The 21,442-nt window shown below is 45.9% G+C and overlaps 1 protein-coding gene across 4 annotated transcripts in view; it reads right to left on the bottom strand.

Annotated features, from left to right (window-relative positions):
- The window catches only part of KHDRBS3 (KH RNA binding domain containing, signal transduction associated 3), a 155,545-nt gene extending 134,541 nt beyond the window's left edge, over nt 1–21,004 (bottom strand). The window contains exons 1-2 of one of the 4 annotated variants that reach the window (XM_033126922.1): nt 20,848–20,985; nt 13,350–13,477 (exon numbers count right to left, since the gene is read on the bottom strand). In XM_033126922.1, coding sequence (XP_032982813.1) covers nt 13,350–13,449 — 100 coding nt within the window. In that variant the 5' untranslated portion in view covers nt 13,450–13,477; nt 20,848–20,985. Of the gene's footprint in view, nt 1–13,349; nt 13,478–20,847 lie in introns of all 4 variants that reach the window. The other 3 variants (XR_004425026.1, XM_033126921.1, XM_033126924.1) reach the window with 3 other exon arrangements.
- Nucleotides 21,005–21,442: the final 438 nt, after the last annotated feature.

The raw sequence follows: 21,442 nt of genomic DNA, 5'->3' as shown, positions 1-21,442 counted from the left end.
TTGTGTTCATATATTGAAAACATCAGGGAGACAATACACAAGAGGAACATATCTAAATATGCACAAATTACATATAAATAACTATTAATATTTCTTTCTAACGGAGCTCAGAAAGTCATTCAACTGCACTGGAAAGACCTGGGTTTGAATGTGTTTCTGCCACTTACTTGCCTACCACATAACCCGATGCAAGTTATTTAACCTGTTTTTAAAAATGGAGATAACATCCACCCCACCTACTAGCAAACCTCTAATTTCTGGGAGGAGCCTAAACTTCCCCACTTTCCCCTTCACCCACAAACAGGAGTTCAGGTAAGGACCTAGGGCAAAGGGACTTCTTGTAGACAAAATGAGACTATCACCCATTTAATAACCATTTATCCAAAATGTCCACTGAACATTTTCTAGGTGCCAAGCACCGCTCTGACTGTTGGGTATCAGAGAGAATAACACAAAGACCCTGCCCTCATTGAGCTTATATTCTGCAGAAGGATGATGCTTTAGAGAGAAAAGTAAAGGATTATAAATGGTACTGAAGAGGTACTTGGGCTCACCAACCACTGTTACACTGACCTTTTCTTCTGCTCTGCTTCTCAAACCATGAGGTCACATGTGACGATGGGCCCAGGAGGCCTCTGGACTGTATCGCCACCCTTGGAAAGTTAAGTGGGAACCAAAATGGGGTGCACAAGCCACATTTCTCGGGAATGTCACTCTTTCCTCTCTAGGCCCGGCAGGGTCCAGGGCTGCTTGACTGCTTAGCACAGGTCAAGAACAAAGACACCAGGTAGGCCTCAGAAGCCAAGGCCTTTGGTAGTAATAAAAGGATCCTTGGCTGGTATATCTTTGTAAATTATTTATTTTGAAGGCCTAGGCAAATGAACAAATATAGAAACCAGGATGTCAATCAATTCTGTGTACCTTACAGTGCTATTAAGAGTCTCAAGTGAAGTAACAAGTGAAAATCTTTGGTAAAAGCATTGAAAGTGATTTGCAAATGCCATCATCACTGCCATCATAATCATCACCATCATCACCATCACCACCATCATCACCACCATCACCATCATCATCACCATCGCCATCATCACCACCACCATTATCACCACTGCCACCATCACATCACCATCATCCCACCACCACCATCACATCACCATAACAATCCACCATCACATCGTCATCATCACCATCACCATCATCACCATCATCACCATCACCACCATCACCATCACCATCATCATCATCACCATCACCACCATCACCACCATCACCATCATCACCATAACCACCATCACCATCACCATCATGACCATCATGACCATCATCATCACCATCACCACCATCATCACCATCACCATCACCATCATCACCATCACCATCACCATCATCACCATCACACCATCACCATCATCATCACCATCACCATCATCATCACCATCATCACCATCATCACCACCACCATCACCATCACCACCACCATCACCATCATCACCATCACCATCACCTTCTCCATCATTATTTAGTTGTATCTGTGCTTGATTATGCCAATGGAAAATCACTGAAATTAACTTCACCAAAAAAGATGAAGCTACCATATGAAATCTTACAAAAAATTTAATTTCTTGCAATAGGCAAAAGCAAGAGTTTAGATGAGAACATGGTATTGACCACTAAGTAGGTACCTAAACAGAACGTGAATCCCTCTAATCTCCATGTGAACTAGCCATCAGATCATCTGATGTGACAACAGGAACCCATTCCCGTCATTCACACTGCAGACTTTCGTATCACTAAACCTCTGCTCCTCTGGCTGAAATGCCCTTGTCCACCTGGTAAACAGCTGGCAAACTCTTACTCATCCTGCAAGGTCCAAAGTAAGACGTACCACCTCCATAGTTTTCCTTGTCCCATCCAGTCTAATTCATTGTTCTCTTTCAGTGCTCCCATGGCACTTTCAGCATCCATTCATCCAGTATCTTTTATTGAACACACACCACACGTTGGTCCTGTTACAGGTGCTGGGGGTACAGCAGTGAGCAGACAGCATGCTGCTTACCTGGATTCACACTCCAGTAGGGAAGGATGGGTGGTACATGGATCATATACCAGACAGCAAAGGAGAGCTCTGAACAGAACTGAGCTGGGTAAGGAGCAGAACCGAGAGTGTGGAGGGCATGCTGCATGCACAGCGTGTGCCACACTCTATACAGTCCCACTGGAAACCTAGGAGACTGTAGTTTCTTAGGTCAGGGACTGCGTCGCATTCATCTTCACCCACCCCCAGCCGTTAGCACAGCACCTGACAAATCCAAACAGCAAAATAATAACAGCTAACACTAACAGAACATAACTACCTACCAGGTAATGAATGCTTTACATACGTTAGCATATTTCATCTTCAAAGCAACCCTTTGCGGTAGTATTTTTACTGTAGTCAACATTTTGCCTCCACTGAGAAAATTTAGGGAGTGAGGGGTTAAACTACTTGCCCCAGGGCATCCAGCTAGCAAGCAGGAGTGACAGGACGAATGTAAATCAAAGCAATCTGACTCCAGAGACCTCAGTCTTAATCACTATCCAATACTGTCTTCCAAAATACGGAACACTCAAAGTCATCTTACATCAGACCGAACTGGAATTGTACATCTGTGTTTCTACAGTGTGGGTAAAAATATCCCGTCCTGACCCAGAAACAGAGTGGCAGCAGCCCTGGATAGGGAGCGCCAATGAGGAGGTCTCTGCTGGGTTCAAAGGCTGCAGGTCTCCGCCTCAGGGATGAGACAGGAGCCCAGCTCTCAGGACAGCAGGTGAGCACCGGGACCCAGGGCGGTGGCAGCCAGGCACCGGAACAGGATGCCTGCACAGCAAGGTACACTGACGGATAAAGGAAAAGTTCAAAGTCATGTAAATTCAGAGCTTGAATCTGATCACACACTTTATACTATTTTGTTCCAAAGACTAATTAGCTTCCAAGACATTAAAGTACAGAAAACGCCCTCCTCTCTGTCCCCCAGCAGCCATGACAACGGGGTTTCACTGCACCACAGTCTGACAGCAATTACCAGCCAGTGTGGGAGCTGCGACCACAAACACCTGCACTAATGGCAGCTGAAGGGGTGGACTCGCCACAATCCATCACGCTTTGGGTTTGGGTGCGGTACAACGACGCAACCATAATAATTACTGGTTGAGAAGATGGTGTTCCAGGCAGGTCCAACCATTGTACCACATGTTAGTGTGGGGAGGCGAAGGGTCCATAAAATATAATCAGCAACTTTCAAACATGAGCCAGGTGCAAAGAGGATTTAATCAGTAAACACAACAACTCAAAAGAGGGAAGTCACCAGTGCTGAGCTTTCTTGTTGATGGGTAGGGGATACAGAGAAAGCCAGGGAGGGGAAGAGAGGGAGAAAACCAAGGGTGTCTAGAAATGCTATGAGAGAAGGAAAAAATGTCATCCCCAAACATAAGCACACGGACACAAAGCCACACCTGTTATTTAATGCACAAAATTCTTGTCTCCGTGTTCTGATCGGAAGAGCCTTAGGAAAGCGAAAGGAATAAACATTGATGGGGCACCAACTCTCCACAAATATTTCTTTTACTGCCCAACCTCCCCGTTCACCTCACTGTAACCCAGGCAGTGTTAGCCCATTTTACAGATGAGGAAAGTGATCCAGAGCTGCATGGACTTGCTCAGGGCCTCACAGCTAACGGCTTACCTGGAGAGCCCTCTGATATCTACTCCGCCACACCACGTGTCCACACAATCCGAATCTCAACTAGCAGGCTTTTGCCAGGGCCTAACGCCACTTCTCACCCATTCCAACACACCACACACACACACACACACACACACACACAAAGGGGGAGGGAGGAGAGAGAGAAAGAGAGAGAAGAGAACAAGGTGCACTGGAGGACTCTGGAAGCCTCAGGACAACCAGGCATTATAACAGAGAATTCCCCTTGCAGAAATGGGCCTGGTACCCGAGAGCTCACTTCTACCTCCCCCTCGTCTCTGTATTACGCCGTATAAATCCAACCAGTTCCTCCTTCCCAGGGCAGCCTGTGAAGTGCTTTGTAATTTGATTACAGGCTGTAGATGCAAATCCAAATGCTGCAGTTGCTAGTTAATTTTCTCTAGTCTCTGGACAACTTCAGCCACTGTAAGTTCACACAATCCAACCAGCAACTCTGAACTTGTATAGTAATATCAGGTTGGTGCAAAGGTCATTGCGGTTTCAAAAGTCAAAACAATTGCAAAAAACCGCAACGACTTTTGCACCAACCTAATGTAATACTCAATGACATTATAACATCTTTTTTTCTTAACTTGGTAAAAACCGTCAGGAGACCAGACAAATGTGCTCTTCCAAGAGCTTCTCCAGTTCTGAAAAAAACATTTGTTCTGGCAGCGTGGCCTTTCCTGTTTGGATCATGATGCCGAGTGTCAGAGAACATGCTCTCTGCCCAGCTGCGACGTCAAGGAACGACAAACCCCACCTGAAAGGGACCGTACAGCAGACTGGGAAACGGAACCCAAGTACCCAGTTTTCTGGTTCAGTACATTACGCACCTATTACCAAGCACTCAGAATCGGTGACCTGCTGAGCGTCCACCAAATCAATGCTTTCTACTTGGTCTCTCCCAGAACAGCCACACCTACGCAGAGACAACACAAATGATCCTAAACAGACATTAGCTCACAAGGTGATCTCGAAGGCCCACCTACGCGCATTCACATAAGCTGCTGGCAGAAGCCAACCTGCCCATGTGGGTGAGAGGGCCCTCAGGTGTGCATGAACTGGGACCGATCATCCAACTTCTGGGAGACGGCCCTACAGGGATTAACTGAAGGGGTTCCCTGCAGCTCACTGAGTAAACACTTACTGAAAACCTACTGTGTCCCTGCCTGCGAGGAGCTCTTACCCCCCGTGTGTTGTGTGTGTGTGTGTGTGTGTGTGTGTGGTGTGTGTGTGTGTGTGTAGGGCACCTGGGGAAGAAGGAGACTGCAATCGAGGGTGATAAAGGCTACAGCAGAGATACACACAGTGCTCTGAGAGATCAGAAAAGGACAGACAGAGGATCCAATCCAGAAACCGAGAGTGGCCGGATAAGTGGTTTCCTCTAGGCGGTAAAACCTCAGCTGAATCCCTAAGAATACACATGAGTTAATCACATAAGAGAGAGAAGGGTGTTTGCGTTTTTTTAAAAAAGCAAAACAACAGAACAAAAACAAAACACAGCACAGAGAATGCCTTACAGGAAAGAGCGTGTGGTTCTCATGAATCAGACAAGAAACCCAGTGTGGTTATAACCTCAGGACCAAAGAGGGAGCGACAGGAATGACAGTAGCCAGGTAAGGAAGGCAGAGAACACCATCCTGAGAAACACGATTTCAGCTTGAGGAAACGATGTACTTACTACTAAAAAGCTGTAAGCAAAGGAATGACTTGACTGGATTCGCATCTTTAGAAAGACCTGCATTTTGCACTGCTTACTTTATAAAATACACATCTTGAAGAGAAGAGAACACTGGTGGCAAAGAAACAAATTCAGACTATTGGGCAGACACGGACATAGTGTGAGGACACAGGCTGGACAAATCGCGACTGTTAACCGCACACACTGGCAATGCTCGTTAGTGCAGAACCCGCGAGGTACGTGATGACAGGTGTCCCGTGGAGTAGCACACAGCCATGAAGAACCGTGTCTGCCCTTTGCCCTCCTCCCGCTCGATTCTGCACTCTCTCCCTGGGGGATCCCATCCTTGACCATGGCTTCAAATACAAGGGGATGCATTTTTAGTGAAAGCACGTGTCTGGAAAGACTACATATAACCCTGAACTGCCTAACTCAAAAACTTTTCAACCTGCACTGTTCACACCTCACACGATCTTTCTAAAACACACAGCTAACCACGTCATTCTCCTGCCACCTCCTTCGGTTGTGCTCCAGGAGCCTAAAATACGTTCACGCTCCTTAGCTATCTGTAGCCGCCCCCCATGCCCTGACCCCTGCCTACCCCTCTAGCCCCACTTCTCAATACAGTCCTGCTTTTACCTTACACTCCAGACAGACGGACAGGAGGTGCTTTCACGTCTATCACTCATTCAACAAGCACTGAGTGCCTACTGTGTGTCAGACACAATTCTGTGCACTGGAGCTTCAGCAGGAAGGGAATGAAAGCCCCAGGTCTCAGAAGCTGGCATCTGGTTATATATAGTCTCCAGGTAGTCCTTGAACCTTCCCAACAAGTCTGGGAAGTAGGTAGGATTGTGCCCGTCGTCACAACTAAAGCCCTGGAGTTTAGAGAAGTGAAGGTGTGTGGCAGATCCGAAAAATCTTCAATGGCAGAGGGAGACCCTCAGGTCTGAGTCCCAGACCCAAGGCCTGTGCCCATGTGGCCAGGTGCACAGGCCCGGCACGCCTGCCTGAGAAATGGCAGGTCGCTCCCTAAAACCAGGAGCTGGAAACTCAATCTTCCTTCACGAAAGCATCCTGAGGTTGGGAATGCATTGCTCTAACCCACAGAACAAGAACCAGGGTGGACTGTCTGCTTATTGGACAAACATTTACTGAGGACCTGCTGTCTCCTTGGCCCTGTGCTGGGCGCTGCAGAAGAAATCCAAGGCAGGCCAGATTTCCTGTCTGCAGGAACTGGGATTCTAGGGGGAGAAATGACTCCCAGCAAATCATTATCGTCAACAGTGTGATCAATAGTGACGGACGCAGGAGGATGGGCTGCAGGAAGTGCGGGGAACACAGAGGGTAGGACACAGGGACTCAACTCATCACACAGTGGGCGCCAGGCAGAGTCCCGCAGTCTGCAGGTGCCCCCGACCTAACGCTGGGGAAGGAGACTCCGCGACGTGCGCTGGCTCACTCTGCAGCCCAGGACGTCCCTGGGAGCACACCAGGAGTCACACCTGGGCACCTCTTCCGGATGATGCAGCAGCCCCACGCGGGGCCATGGTACCCTGTATGCTGGTCTTCATCACGGCACTTCCCACCCCGAGCAGAAATGCCTTTTAATGGGCTGCTTTCCCACTGAGCTGAAAACCCTCTAAGCAGAAATCAGGCATTACCCAGCTCGGTTGTCCCAGCACTTGGCCCGGCCCGAGAACAGGATCCTCACTGAATGGAACTGAACACGCTCCTGTCCAGCGGGAAAGACCATGGAGAAATACACACCCTGACAGTCTTCTCTAAAGGCTTTCCCCCCAGAAGTCTAGAGAGCGATTTCCTGAAAGGGTCTAAAAGTCTGAAATCTGACTCGTTGATTCGCTATTCCTATGCCATACTGTTGACTCCCAAGCCTAAAAATGACTTCCGGCTCTGCATCCTTCATTGGAAGTCATGTGGTGCTCTAACAAAGACTGGGGAGCCAAGACTTCACGGACAATTTGCTAAATAAATGCTTCAATAAGAATTATGAGGATCGGCTCCAGGCCGAGTGTTTTGTGCGGGGCTCTAGGAGAAGGAAAGCGGTGTGTTGGCCTCAAGAACTTTGGAGCAAGAGGTAACAAACCTCTTGACAACAACAATACTCCAGGCATTTACACAGATCCTCTCGTGACCATTCCATAGATGAAACCCTGAAGCTCATACAGCTATTAACAAAGTAACACATCCATTGATCCATTCAAGGAGCTAGAAGAAAGTACAAGACAGAATATAATGAACAGGCTGTTAAATTCGGTGGCTTTTTTTTTTCTTGTCCCCTTGTGCTTCTCAATCATTGTAGACCATGTAAATACAGGGCAGGGACTGATGGCTCCCTATTTGCTCTGGATTGACGCTATAGTAAATGACGGACCATGTGTCAATAAGTGGAGAAATTCCTTTCTCCTCCATGTGTGTTTCCGAGGGAGTCAGAGACAGACAGACACCGAAGTGTAATTTCCTTATCACAGTACTTTTCATACTTAACAACAAAGCCATAAACAGTAAAACTCTGTAACCAATGCACACCTTACAGGCACCACAGGACCTGGAGGGTAAAAAGCTGGGTGGGTAAGGAGGCAGCCCGTTCCATCTCCCTTTACTGCCGGAGGAGGACTGCCCACAGAATGCTGGCCTCTCTCTAACACATAACTTGAAAACCACTCGTTTGGCTTCTAGACAAAGGACCGAGCGAAACTCCGTGCAGCTTCTGACAGACGATCAGATGGCCGGCCTGCTTCCACACAGGAAAACTGCTCAGCAACAAGTTTACAATTGATGAATTTGGGGAATAAAAAAAAATGTAAGCAATCAAAGTCGGATTTGCTTCCAAGTCATCGGAGCCGCTTGAAATCGGCTCTGCATGCACCTGTGCTTCAGCTTCTGCTCTTTGCGGTGATCACTCAGGCGCCTGGTCTGTTTCAGCATCCAAGGTGACCTTGGTCACAGCCACGTGCCTCACCAACAGGTGAGGTGCTTCCTGTGAGAACAGGCTCACTCCCTGACAAAACCCATTTCCCACTGCCGTAATGAAGTCCTTTTTTAAGTAAATCAGAGCAATACATTACACTAAAAATACTGTGAGAAAACAAATCTATTCTGAGACACTAAAAGGAGTATAATTTTGAGATTGTTCACCCAGTCGATTGGTACGGGAGTGGGGCCTCTCAACCGAGACCACATGGAGTGAGTTATGCTGGCCCAGCGCAGGGGCCGTGCTGATGGCAGCACGTGACGGCTCCGTCTTGATCAAGAAAAAGGTAGCCATTTTATCACAAGAAAACACTCTCAGGAGCTTTATGAAATTATTTTGTCTCGGCATCACTTTGTATATGTGTATGTCATGCTTTTAAAGGGCTCTTGACTTGCCAATAAGGACCTCAACAAATCGACAAGTCACAAGAAGTCAATACCTAAAAGATCCACTTAAGAGAAATGAATGGTCTGCAGTAGAAAACAGCTAACAGTTGTCATTAAGTCATTCATCCAAATAACTGTGATTGTGTCCCAGTGTGGGAGGCATTGGGGGGCAGAGCGAAGGCCTGGTCCCTGCGCTCCAGAAGCTGAGGGCAGGGCAGGGCAGGCAAGACTGGCTGTTTCTAAACAGTTCTTTGGGGCTGATCATTCGTTTACATAGTATGTGGAGCTGCTTTCTGGCTACAACAGTACAGCTGAGTAGAATGTACAGCCCACAAAATATTTACTATTGGACCTTTCATTTAAAAAAAAAAAAGGCTGGCCTCAGCTTAAGAGTTAACACGAAAACAGGGGCCACACAACACGGACATCCAGTCATGTCCCAGCTCTGTGAGGAAAGGACCTCCCAGAAGTGACACACAGCAGCCCACCTCCTGGTTTCTAAATGCCATTCCATCCTGAAAGAAACCAGGCACCTGGAAGAAATGGCTGATTGCAGGACTGGGCAAAGCCAGCACAGGATGGGCCTGGAACAAAATCTGTTAGAAAGTAAAAAGAACTCTAAAGCACATAGTGTAAGTGTGCCAAGAGGACCCCAGACCCAGGGTGAAGGGGCTCCCAATGGACAAACCTGGACAACTTCAGCATCAACTTCTCTAATGACAGTAAAGGATTATAACAAATAATGAATTAAAGAAGAATCCCTGAACTTATACAGACAGGTGGTAGGTAGCAGGAGGGAGGGAGGGAGAGAAGAAGCAGGAAAGAAGAAAAAAAAAATGAAAATGCTCCTTTTTCAGTAGAATGTCAAACACTAAATGTAGACAGAATGACTGAGGTGGAAAATTACCATTTTACAACCATCATGTAATGACTAACTCAGGGTAAGAATGTTAATGGATACTAAAATGTGTGGGGGAAAGTGTAATGAGGAACAGAGTATTTACATAGTACCAAGGTATCTCCCCACAAAAGTATGAATTTATTACAAAAGGAAAATGGTAACTTTACAGTGGAAATAACCATCACCCCCTTAATAACTAAGCGATCAAATGAATCACCAGTCACGGAACAAAGTGACACTGAGGCCGTGTGCCTCCCGATGGATGCACAGAGAACGACACACCGACTGCTTAGTGGGATTCCTGCCAAAAAGGGAGCGGAACAGAATTTAGGGAAAACATTAGACAACCCAAATGGAACGGCATTCTACAAAAAACTGGCCTGTGTAATATTCATAACTGCATGTCAAGAAAGGCAAAGGGGTACAGAGGCAACTCTTCCCAACGAAGAGACTGAAGACACCTGACCACCAAGTGCAATGTGTGCCCTTGAACTGGACCCTACAAAGACAAGGCTGGAACAACGGGCACAATTAGCAAGTGCACTGTGCATTAGGTAACACTACCGAAACAATCATGAGTTTGCTAATTTTGACCCTTGCTGTCTATAATTACAGTATGTAAGAGAAGGCTCTTATTCTTAGAAAATATACATCAAGACATTTAAGCATTTAGGAGTAAGGGGAGGTAATACACACACACACCTTCTCTCAAATGAGTCATGAAAACACACACGTGCACAGAAAGAATGGTCGAGCAATTGGAGAATCCAGACACATGGGCATACAGGGGCTCTTAGCTCTGTTCTTTTAGCTCTTCTCTGAGTTTAAACATTTTCCAAATAAGTACTTTAATGGAAGAAGAAATAAAGGTCTTAAAATGGGAGAGGCGGGGGAGCCGGGAGCTGGAAAGGGGAAGACAGAAAAACAAATAACCACAATACACCATGACAAGTAGGAATATGAAGATGTTACGGAAACATACGGGAGACTGGAATTACAATCTGGAGGGATTAGAAGTTAAACATCCCTACCCAAGTCCTTTCCCCCGCCTGCAAGGATTTCTGCATTCAGCTAATTCCTCTTTGAACAGACTCAAGAAAGCCCTTCCTGGTCCTGAGATAAGCCAGGGGTCATTCTCCGAGCCCCTGAAAACTCGAGGCATTCTTCTCTTAGCACACGGTTACAACTGCTCCCTCCGTCTGTTTATCTCCCACACTGGATCACAAATTCCTTGATAAAAGAGGATGCCAGTGATGATGACGACACAGGCAACCATTTACCCAGGACTCAGTCCGTGCCAGGCATGACACGAAGTAACTCTTCACACGTATCTCATTTGAACGCCACAAAAACTACACAGGGGCTTGTCTTTTAATTACCATTTTGTGGACATGGAAACTGAGGCTCAGAGGTGTTCATATACCCAACATCACATTGCAAAGAAGTGGCAGAACTGAGATGTGAACTCAAGTTCACCCGACATGAAATGTGTGTCCCTAACTACTCTTTTATTTTATTATTTTTTTTTTTGGCAATAGTCAATCTAATTTCAGTCTCATTTTTAGATTACTGTGGCTTGCACATGGTAGGTAAACAAAAGGTGAGAGGGAGTTTTCTAAGTATTTTGCTTCTCTTTACATTCACTGACGACACCCAAATCGAAAACAAGGGATGAAGGAGGTCCAAGGTGGTAGGAGAAAGCCAGCTCTAAAAAATAAAAAATAAAAAATAAAATAAAAAAGCCCAGCAGATAATATACTGCACTGATAGATAACCAAGAGCTAATGTATGAAATTCAAATATAAAAGATAACATACGAGGAAGAGAAACATAAATGTGTAATAATCTCATATTAAAGATGACAATGATATTCTATATGTTAAAAACTTATAGTGAAACAAAACAAATATAATCACGGTCATTTCCCCCCAAGACAACCTAAGAGGCAGGCGTTACCACCACATGTAGATAAGGGAACACGGGCTCAGAGAAGTAGCTGGCCCCGAACACACAGTTCAATTAAGCAGTGCACATACTCAACAAATATTAATTCAATAAATGAATGAAATGAAGAGACACCTCAATATAAATGTGTAGAGTCTTACGGACTCAATCCCGTATTCAGCCCTGCTAAAATGACTACAAACGGAAGCATGGCTCTGTCCACAATTTCTCCCAGGCTTTGTACCTGGTCCTCATCAAGTCTCTTCACCCACCCGAGTCAATGGACAATGGAAGGCAGGAGGAAGCAGGACCACGGTAGCTTTTGTGACTGTTGTTCGCTTCCTCACATAAATCAGAGAACTGACTTACATGAGGCCTGACAACTAAGTTCGCTAACTCATTCTAGAAAAAGTGCTACATACCTCATTGCTGAATATCACTACGGTCACCTAGTCCACCCATCAGAGCAACTTTGGAACTCTTTTTCTGGAATGGCCATCAGAGCTGTCGTAGTATTACCCTTGATGCGAATGTCATCAACATGTCTTTCTTTCAATATTCCCTTTATCTTCGGGTAAAGAAAGAAGTCACTGGGGGCCAGATCAGGTGGGTAGGGAGGGTGTTCCAATACAGTTATTTGTTTACTGGCTAAAAACTCCCTCACAGGCAGTGCCGTGTGAGCTGGTGCCTTATCGTGATGCAAAAGCCACCATGAATTGGCGAAAAATTCACATCGTTTAACTTTTTCTCGCAGCCTTTTCAGCACTTCCAAACAGTAAACTTGGTTAACTGTTTGTCCAGTTGGTACAAATTCATAATGAATGATCCCTCTGATATCAAAAAAGGTTAGCAACATCATTGCAACAAGTTCGCCAACTTACTTGTCAGACCGTCATATGCCAATGCAAATAATTGTCAGGATTATAATCTTCCCCAACAAAATACACAGATTACAACAGCCGGTTGCCAGAAGTCAGACTATCCTAACACTTTCCTTAGGAAAAGTTTTGCAATTCAATGCTTTTGGAATATTTTTTCCTTAGGGCACAGTCAGCCCTATCCCGTTAGCTACATGACCCTGAACAAGTTTTACCTCCCTCTAACCTCCACCTCTCTATCTGTAGTATGAGAACAACAAAGCAATGTCACGGGGCGGTCACCATGATTAAAGGATGCAAAATGTGAAAAAGAACCTAGCCACAGTGCCTGGCACGCCTTCGACACTCAAGAAATGATGGCTACAAAACCAAAACGAGTCAAGATTTTCTGCAAATACTCATCAAAGAGTATTCCTCTTAAAATATCAGAACTATGAAAAATTAATATCACTGCATGAAAATCAAAAGCAATGCAAGCTTGTGGATTGATCAAGACCAACATTGGTTCAGGAGTAGCTAGCTAGCTAGCAGTGTGGACAGAGGATAACCTAGCTATGCGGAGCGCCATCTAGTGGACAAAGAGCAGAGTACAAACGGCGTAAATCCTGAAATAGATGAAGAACAAGGAAAAACCTCGAGAATGAAAAGTGCCCCTTCTTCTCTCCCTTATAATTTCTCCATGGGAGCTGGAACCAACAGTGACCCCAAATGTAAGATTCACATCAAAAAGAGAGATCAGAAAGGGTATTCTAGCAGTAGAGGCTGACTGCTGACTGCAAAATTATGGAAATGTAAAAAAATTATGGAAATTTAAAGCTTACCAATGCAGAGTAAAATATCTTGTGCTTGTGGAGAGAGGCTGCTGGATGTCCAGACATGCTTTAAGATGCGCAGTCGTAAAACTGTTTGTGGAAGCTTCATTTGTTAATGTAAGCTTCAGGTGCTGCATCTTGAATAGCATAATAAAAATCAGTCAGAGCTGCAGCTAACTCTATACACGATATTAACGAAAAAAAGCTTCCTAAAGAATGAGTTTGTCCTTCAATAGTTCCAGGATTGGAAAACCAAAATCATTCTAGTAACGTAAAATTACTCCCAAGAAATGAAAGTAGACGATTTATGAATTAAAGTCTGGAAAGTGACGCTAATACACACACATCTGTCTCAGGCCATTCTGTAAAGAGAGCAGGTAATGTTTATTAAGCACCCAGTGTTTACAGACGTACAGTGTGTTAGACTCTGTACTTATCTCACATGTAAAACAACCCTACAAAGGAGGTATAAGGTCCCCAATTTTACAGATGGGGAAACTGAGGCTCTGAGAAATGGACCGATACACGATTACAGACTAGATAGTTGTCACTCCCTATCGTCACATGGCCCTTTCTGCACCCGCTCGTCACTTAAGTAAGGCTGTTTGCCGTGTAAGTGCCATCCACCAGACTTTCATGCTGTGTTTGGTCACCAAGCTTCTTCCCCATTTTGTCATACCACCGTCTGTGCCCCTCTGTGCAGTATGCAGACTGCCCTGGTCACAGGTCACCTGTCCAATACCAGGCAATTAATTGTAAGAGCTGCATATCAGAGAATTTCCACGAAGTCAAACACGAAAATGCAGCCACCCTGAAAGCTTCCACCTCTACCTACGGCTCACAGGTGAAGTGTGCAATGTCCTGGAGGTGGGCAGGTAAGAGTCTGAATCCTGGCTTTCCACTTATTAGCAGTCTGACCTTAGGCAAATTATTTGACCTTCTTGTCCTCAGTTTTCTCACCTGTAAAATAAGGTAAAATGGTTTACTCTTTTAAGACTATTAGAAGAATTAAATGAAATAATCAACATAAAGCATCTAACCCCGAAAACGCTCTTGATAAATGGTAACTACTATTATTAGCAATTGCAAGTTAAGTAGTTTATTCAAATACACCTGCCACTTCAGAGAGTCAACACCTCTCTCTGTGTTTTGTATGCTCTTACTACTCTTTTTTAAGCCTATTTTTAGAAGAGTGAGAATTGTGAAACATACCATACATTGACTATAAATCCCTGATTTCATACTTTCAGCCAATCATTTCTGTGATAACCAGAGCAGTAAAATACAAAGAGCTCGGTGCCTCTACGAAGACAGACCGCTAACAGGAATCTGACTTATTAACTTTCTAAACAGCCCATTTTCCTATTTCCTCCTTGACCACTGAAATGTACACAGTTAAAACTCCTTGCCTTGAATGCTTGCTCAAGACTGAGAAGTATTGCTGGAGAGCACAGGGAAAAGGTGAGCTTGCATTTCTGGTAAAACGCATTTTCGGGACCTCTTTTAAAAACCCATCATCACCCGTGGAAATTCCTACCCAGCTTCTGCTACAATGGACCTTTCATTCTGAACGAACGGCAATGTCCATTTCTGTCCTGTGATCTCTTTTCTTAGTGTACCCGTCAAAGTGTGGCAGGCTTGGCTGGAAACTTCAGCCTGACTGCTCAGAGCTGCACACCTGACGGGCAAGTCACCTTCCCTTTGTGAGCCTGAGAGACCTCATTTGAAAAAGCAAAGGAGGCAGGCGGGGGGACTAAAACCCCCTACCTGGCCAGATCATGGGGTGGGGTGGGGGGTAGAAATAATGCACAAGATGCACGTGGTCTAGAAGAGGCCCCGAACTTGGCAGCTTTTAGTATAATCATTACCCCCAACGCCAAGGAACACTCTCCGTCTGTTTTTTCTGGTAAAAAAAATAAAAATGCAAAGCATTCTATCTTCACTCAGTAGGAATGATGGCAACAAGCCAAAGGGCCTTGTGACATCCAATGGCGGCTGGCATCTGCTCTGCCACCTCATTTGCCCCTCTGGCTTTGGGTATCTGCCTGGCTCCTGAGATAGCAGACCAAGTCCTTCAGGTAAGAAGGCTTATCTGGCTTGTGACAATGGCCTCTGAATTTCTGGGTTTGATCTGTCATAAGCAATCCCATTAGGAGTTTAGGGAAGGAGAGCTAATTGTATTAGAGTTCACTGGCTTGATAAGTTCTTCCAGAAAGAACGAAAGTAAATAAACATCTTATTTACAGCAGATCTGACATCATCTTCGCATTAGCTCCCGAGAAAGGCCACGACTGTTCCACCACAGGTAAAGAACATGGGATGTCCTCCTGCTGGTTTAACACTGCCTCTCACTCGGAACAAGCTCTCGTTTGTATATTTGGGAGCTGTTAGAGACTTCCGCCCCACCCCCAATCTGAGTGCTCTAACCTGGTAACGAGCTAGGCTCTTTCCGACTGTTGGACTCCAAATACATGTATTCCTCTTCCTTTATGATAATTAAAACATAATACTGAAAGGATGGTGGGAGTCGAGGATCGGAGTTCGAAAGGGCTACATACCAAGAATTATGAGAGGTGAGGGAGGCACAAAGAGATGTAAGACCCGGCCCTGCCTCCAAGAAGCTCTCTCCCAGGAGGACAGACATCCGAGCACCCCAGAAGGACGGGCACCACACCATCAGAGGGAAACTGGCTGCTGGGAGACTAGAAACTGGACAATAGAGCCCATGGCGGGGAGAAAAGTGGTCAGAGGAGATACCTTAAGAAGGAAGTATAACATTGGATGCTATGAAACTTCTCTTTTAATTCCAACACAGGCTAGAGAGAAAAGAACACACAGCACACACGAGGCCTGCATTTTCATTCTCCTTCTGTCATTAACGGGCTGTCCCATCCCAGTCCTGACCTTTTAACCCTCCGAGGGTCAGTATGACATGAAGAAAGAACAATGGCTTGAACCTCCACCTGGACATTTTACAAGAATGTCACCTTGTAAGTCACTTTAGTTGTTGGCGCCTCGGTGTCTACAACTAAAAAATTACGCTAATAACCTCTACATTTCTGGTCTGTTACCAGTATTGACTTTACAGACATGACCAGGCAGAGAAGCGGCTCGAAAATGTTCCTAGGCTGACTTAGTTAAATCTGAACCATCGAGTAACTAAATATTTCAAAGGAGAGTTGAAGGATAATGAGACATTCCTTAGGAAAGAAAAGGGCGTCTATACACTTAAAACTCACTCTCTAACACACCGGCGCGCACGAGTTTCTCTGGAACAGAGACCATGTTTTCCCCACCCACCTGAGGACTCAGCGCTGAGACCTGGCAGGTAGGGTCTCTAAAGTTGGTAACTAATGTCCAGATCCGAAACACTGTAACTCACAGACCACTTTGAATTGTAACACACTAGAGAAAATTTAGAAACAGTTTCTCTAAAATGTGAGTCATCACATCCATTCCCCCATCAAAACCAAAAGCTGGTAACACTAAGAAATACAATTACAATCTAAATAACCACACCCTCCTCTGGATAAAAGCAGAGAATCTCACATTATAGTGTGAAGGTACCCCACCGTAATATAATTCTGCAATTTTCAGTCTCATTCGTCTCTCTTACTTTATACATCTGACAACAGTCAAGCAAATTAGAAATATTTTCCAAAAGGAGTTCCCCAAAAGGGAAACTTGAAGCCATCAGGTTTTGTTGAACAGAGGTACACGTTGGACAAAGTGACGATCCTCACATTATACATTTTTACCCCTCACGTATAACCTGAGTAATGCTAAGAGTCCTAATATTAGAGAAATTGATGTAATATGAGTATTACATTTTAAAAGACCAACAACAACAACAACAAAAACTTTATCAATTGGAGACAAATGGACCTTCCTCTTGTAACCGACCACTAAATACAACTTGGCCAGTGAACCAGCCACCAATCCATATATTATATCAGATAATTAAAAATACAGGGTTATGTAATCTTATTTAATGGTTACTTGGCTTGTACTGAAAACCATCCAAAGCAATACCAGAGTGCTGATTAAATTATAATGCGTAAGACATTTCTAAAGATGGTTTTTTAGTAGGAGTCAGCACATCCCTACTAGCAAATATAATATGAAACATGGAACGGTACTTTCATCTCCATTAACCTCCTTGGCAAGAAACTACAATGTCAATTCACTCACTCCATAAGCACTTGTGCATGGGGGGCTGGGGATATACCAAAGCCTATTTTCTTTGATTTGATTTCACATCAAGTAAACATTACCCATTACTTTTGGTAAAGAAACAAAAGTATTCAATATTTCAGGGGTGGAGGGAAGGAGAACCAGTTATCCTGAGAAAATAAAAATGAAAGTCAGCAACTAATGCCCACCATAAAACTCAAGCCTGGAAACCTATAAAACGCCCACCTATATGAGTGTGGGAGCCTGTGCCCATGTCACACCACAGCTCAAGTTCTTATTTACAGATTATTAGAAAAAAAGTAATTCAGCTAGGATGTTGATCGACGTGAACAAATACTTATTTTTTTAATAGTGGCAACACCTCATTGATAAACTGTTTCATTATCATAATGTGTTGATTACTAAAGTAATACAGTGGTCACAGGAGGGCTTTAATTCAAAAGTGCCTTGTTGGCCTGAGCATTAAAATCCTGTAGGCTACATCTACCAGGAATGGTTACTTCAGCAAGGAAGACGTCTGGAGAAACACACGAAGAAACTTATTTAGAAAATCAAGTCACCCAGAAGCAAGCATATTAATTACCTGGTTTCTGCACGGTTTTAATTGGCACGTGCAAAGTGTTTTGTTCCACCTTTTGGGGGAGTCACAGGTAGCGATAACAGACCTGAGTCCAAAGGCAATCCATGTCAGTTGCCCCCAGCTTGCATAGCTGAGTCCAAGCTCTCTCCCCTGAGAAATGGAGACATCCATGTGAGCCTCCCAAAGATACAAGCATGAGAACAGAACAGGATAGCAGGCGCCTTAAGGAGCCTTGGAAACTTTAAAATACTATGCAGACATAAGGTAGTGTTAGCATTTGGACCTGCCACCCATTCCACAATACAATGAAGATTCACATTGCAGAACCATCATCTCTGTACAAGTTAGCGCAGGAATATCAACTCTAGTATCGAGATTCAGAGTAACCTCTAAAATAAAACCAGTTTCCTTTAGAGGCAAAGAGTCAAAAATATAGCTAAGAATAAAAACGCTTTCCTCAAGTCAATAATATAAGATGGTTACCAGATTTAAAATCAAAGCTTCCTAATAACCATCCAAATTCAGATTTAAGACACTTTTAGAAATGCACTTGTAATTTTCGAGTTATATAACAGCGTCATTAATATTTTAAACGATAGGACTTTGCATCCTAGATATCAGCCTCTGACTTAAGGGAAAAACGTTTCAGTCTGAAATAATCTAAATTGACATTAATAAGAGCACATGAGTAGCACTTTTATTCCTTCACATAAGGAAGGAGTGAGAAATGTACTTCTTACAAAAATTACATTTTTGATGGAAAAGTAAGGTAATCAGGTTTAACATCTAAAAAAACATTAAATAGCAATACTGTCCAATATCTATTTCAAATAACCAGAGGCCATTAACACTAGTAAAAACACAGAAACCAAAAGAACTTTAAATGTATTAGCAACACAATACTATGGCACACACAAAAAATCTGACTTTTGAAATAACTCATTAAACTTTTAGTTAAACTGTTTCCTTAACTGAGTACAACGTAAGTTTGATTCAGCTTCTCTATGAAGAAAAATTCACTCGATTCTACAGTCCAGAATACTTCTAATGCCACTCATCTCACACAATGTACAAAGAAATTTCTTTCACAGAGATGACAGCCCAGCAGGCAACAAAAGATCTATGTAAATCATAAAGAGCAAGAAGTACAAACCTAACTGTAGGACTGTTCAGAAGGGCATGGGAATAAAATTTAAGAATACATATCCATTACCTTTCCACAAGCCCGTTTTAGTAAAGCAAGCAAGATGAGCCTAAAATTAAAACAAAATGGGAAAGCGCTCTATACTGATGCCTGCTGAACAATTCAAATATCATGCTTCAATTCTTGGAGACAGTGAGTCTCTCCACCACCATCAGTCTGAGGAACTGGTTGTAATCGGCAAACGTCGGAGATTGCTGTTTTAAAATATAGATATCTATGTACAAATAGAATATGTCTGCCTCATTGTTCACTTTCGACAGTGAAAGAGCCAGGGTCAGCGTTAAGACCAGCAGACCCGATTCATCTCGGGGACGACAAACTGTCACTGCACAGAGTGAGCCATGCAAAAGGTAACACGTCTGACCGGATAATGTTTCTGCCATAACCCAGAAGAAAAGCAGACAAGTGGGCCCAAACCCATCGTTATCTGCAACGTGAATTCCAGACACAGGAGGAGAAGAGGTCTGCTCCCGGGAAAGAAGACTTCATTTACCTTCCATCCCAGAAGATTATTCAGGAAGCTGGAGGATGAACAAGCCAGTGGACGCTGTCCCAGGCAGGCACGCCTCCATTCAGCCCTGTGTGCCCCTGTCCTGTAATTCCCAGGACTGTTCAAACCCTGAGCTGGCTGGACTAGTGCTAAAATGGTATGGGCAGCAGACTCCTTGGCCAGTGTTCTGAACCCTGAGCCAGCCACCAATGAGGGTCGCCCACTCAGCTCTTCCCAAAATGAGGACAGGCAAGCCAAAAAGGGGCACTTGTGTCACCTCTTCTCCCCTATGGATCCCTGCAACAGCCAGCCTGCGAGGCTTGGCATGACTTGTGCACCCCCCAGGGAGGGCAGACCGCCCCACCAGGGCTGCTAGAGCCTGGGCATGGAAGAAATACAGACATGAGAGCGGGAACTGGGCTCAGCCACTAGGGCAGCTGGGTCCTGCCCTCCCGGGCTTGGGGTCTGCCCGCAAACCTCCTCCAGGGTCCTCAAACTCTCACTAACAACCCAGCACCTGTTCCCTTTGCATCTTCTGCATTTGGTCTCCTCAAATCCTTCCATTTTCATCCAGCTCTTTCTCCAGTTCTTTAGACTAACCACACTAGTTTCCAGAGCTACCTCCCGATCTTCCCCTCCGATGAGATAATACAACCCCCGCCCCACAAAGTCCCCAGATGTTCGCTGTCCCCCACCCAGAAGTTTCCCTTGGGTGTCCTCCAGTCCCCAAGGATTGCCTTCAAGTGTCATCCCAATGCCCCAGGCTTCTCCTTCCCAAGTCTCCCAAATTCACATCTCTGGCTTTCCCCAGGTGTCCCATATCTCCCAGGTCCCCACCCAAATGCCCCCCCCCCCGATTGCTACCTGGGGCCCTCCTCTCCTCCCCGAGGTCTATTTCCAGCCATCCTCATAGTTCTGCCTCCCAAGCCCGCCGCATCCTACCCGGTGCCGACCCTCCCGTCTCCGAGCCCCCTGGCCGCCACTTCCCGGCCCCCATGGCCTCGGGCGTCAGTTAACGACCGGCGGCGCACACCCTCACCTTGGTTCACCAGCCGCAGAGCGTGTGTGAAGGAGGGGTCCAGGGAGTCCTTCTCCGCCATCAGCTCCGGCAGGTACTTCTCCTCCATGCTCGCGGGCCGCCCGGGCCCCGGACGCGGACTCGACGCGGGCGGGCAGCGGCGGCCCCGCAACTCGCGACCGCGCCCGCGCCCCAGCGGCGCGGAACCCGGGCTGGTCGCCGCGGCCGCGCCAAGCCCGGCGGTCGGCCTGGCGGAGGCGGCACGGGGTGGGAACCGACCGCGCCGCCCGGGTCCCCGGGAGGGGGGGCCGCCCGCTGAGTGCCCCGCGCTGGCGGCCGCGCCTCCCGGATGCGGCCCCCCGCTCCCCAGCAGAGGGCAGCGGGCGCGGGCGGGCTCCAAGCGGGCCCGCGGGCGGACCGGCGGCGCGCTCAGCTAGCCTCCCGCAGTCCCGGGCGAGCCCCGCCAGCCGCCGCCGGCGCCCCGCTCCGCCGCGACCCGCACTCCGCTCTCCCTCCCCGCGCTCTTAGCCGCCGCGCCGGGCCGTGCCCCTCCCATCCCACCCGTCCCCCCCCGCCCTCCTTCGCCGCCTCCCTCCTCTCCTTCTCTTTATCCCCC

The sequence above is a fragment of the Rhinolophus ferrumequinum genome, chromosome 14 (assembly GCF_004115265.2).
Source record: "Rhinolophus ferrumequinum isolate MPI-CBG mRhiFer1 chromosome 14, mRhiFer1_v1.p, whole genome shotgun sequence".
NCBI lineage: Eukaryota > Metazoa > Chordata > Mammalia > Chiroptera > Rhinolophidae > Rhinolophus > Rhinolophus ferrumequinum.
The sequence above is the reverse complement of the archived record's forward strand: the minus strand, read 5'-3'. Positions and strand labels throughout refer to the sequence as shown.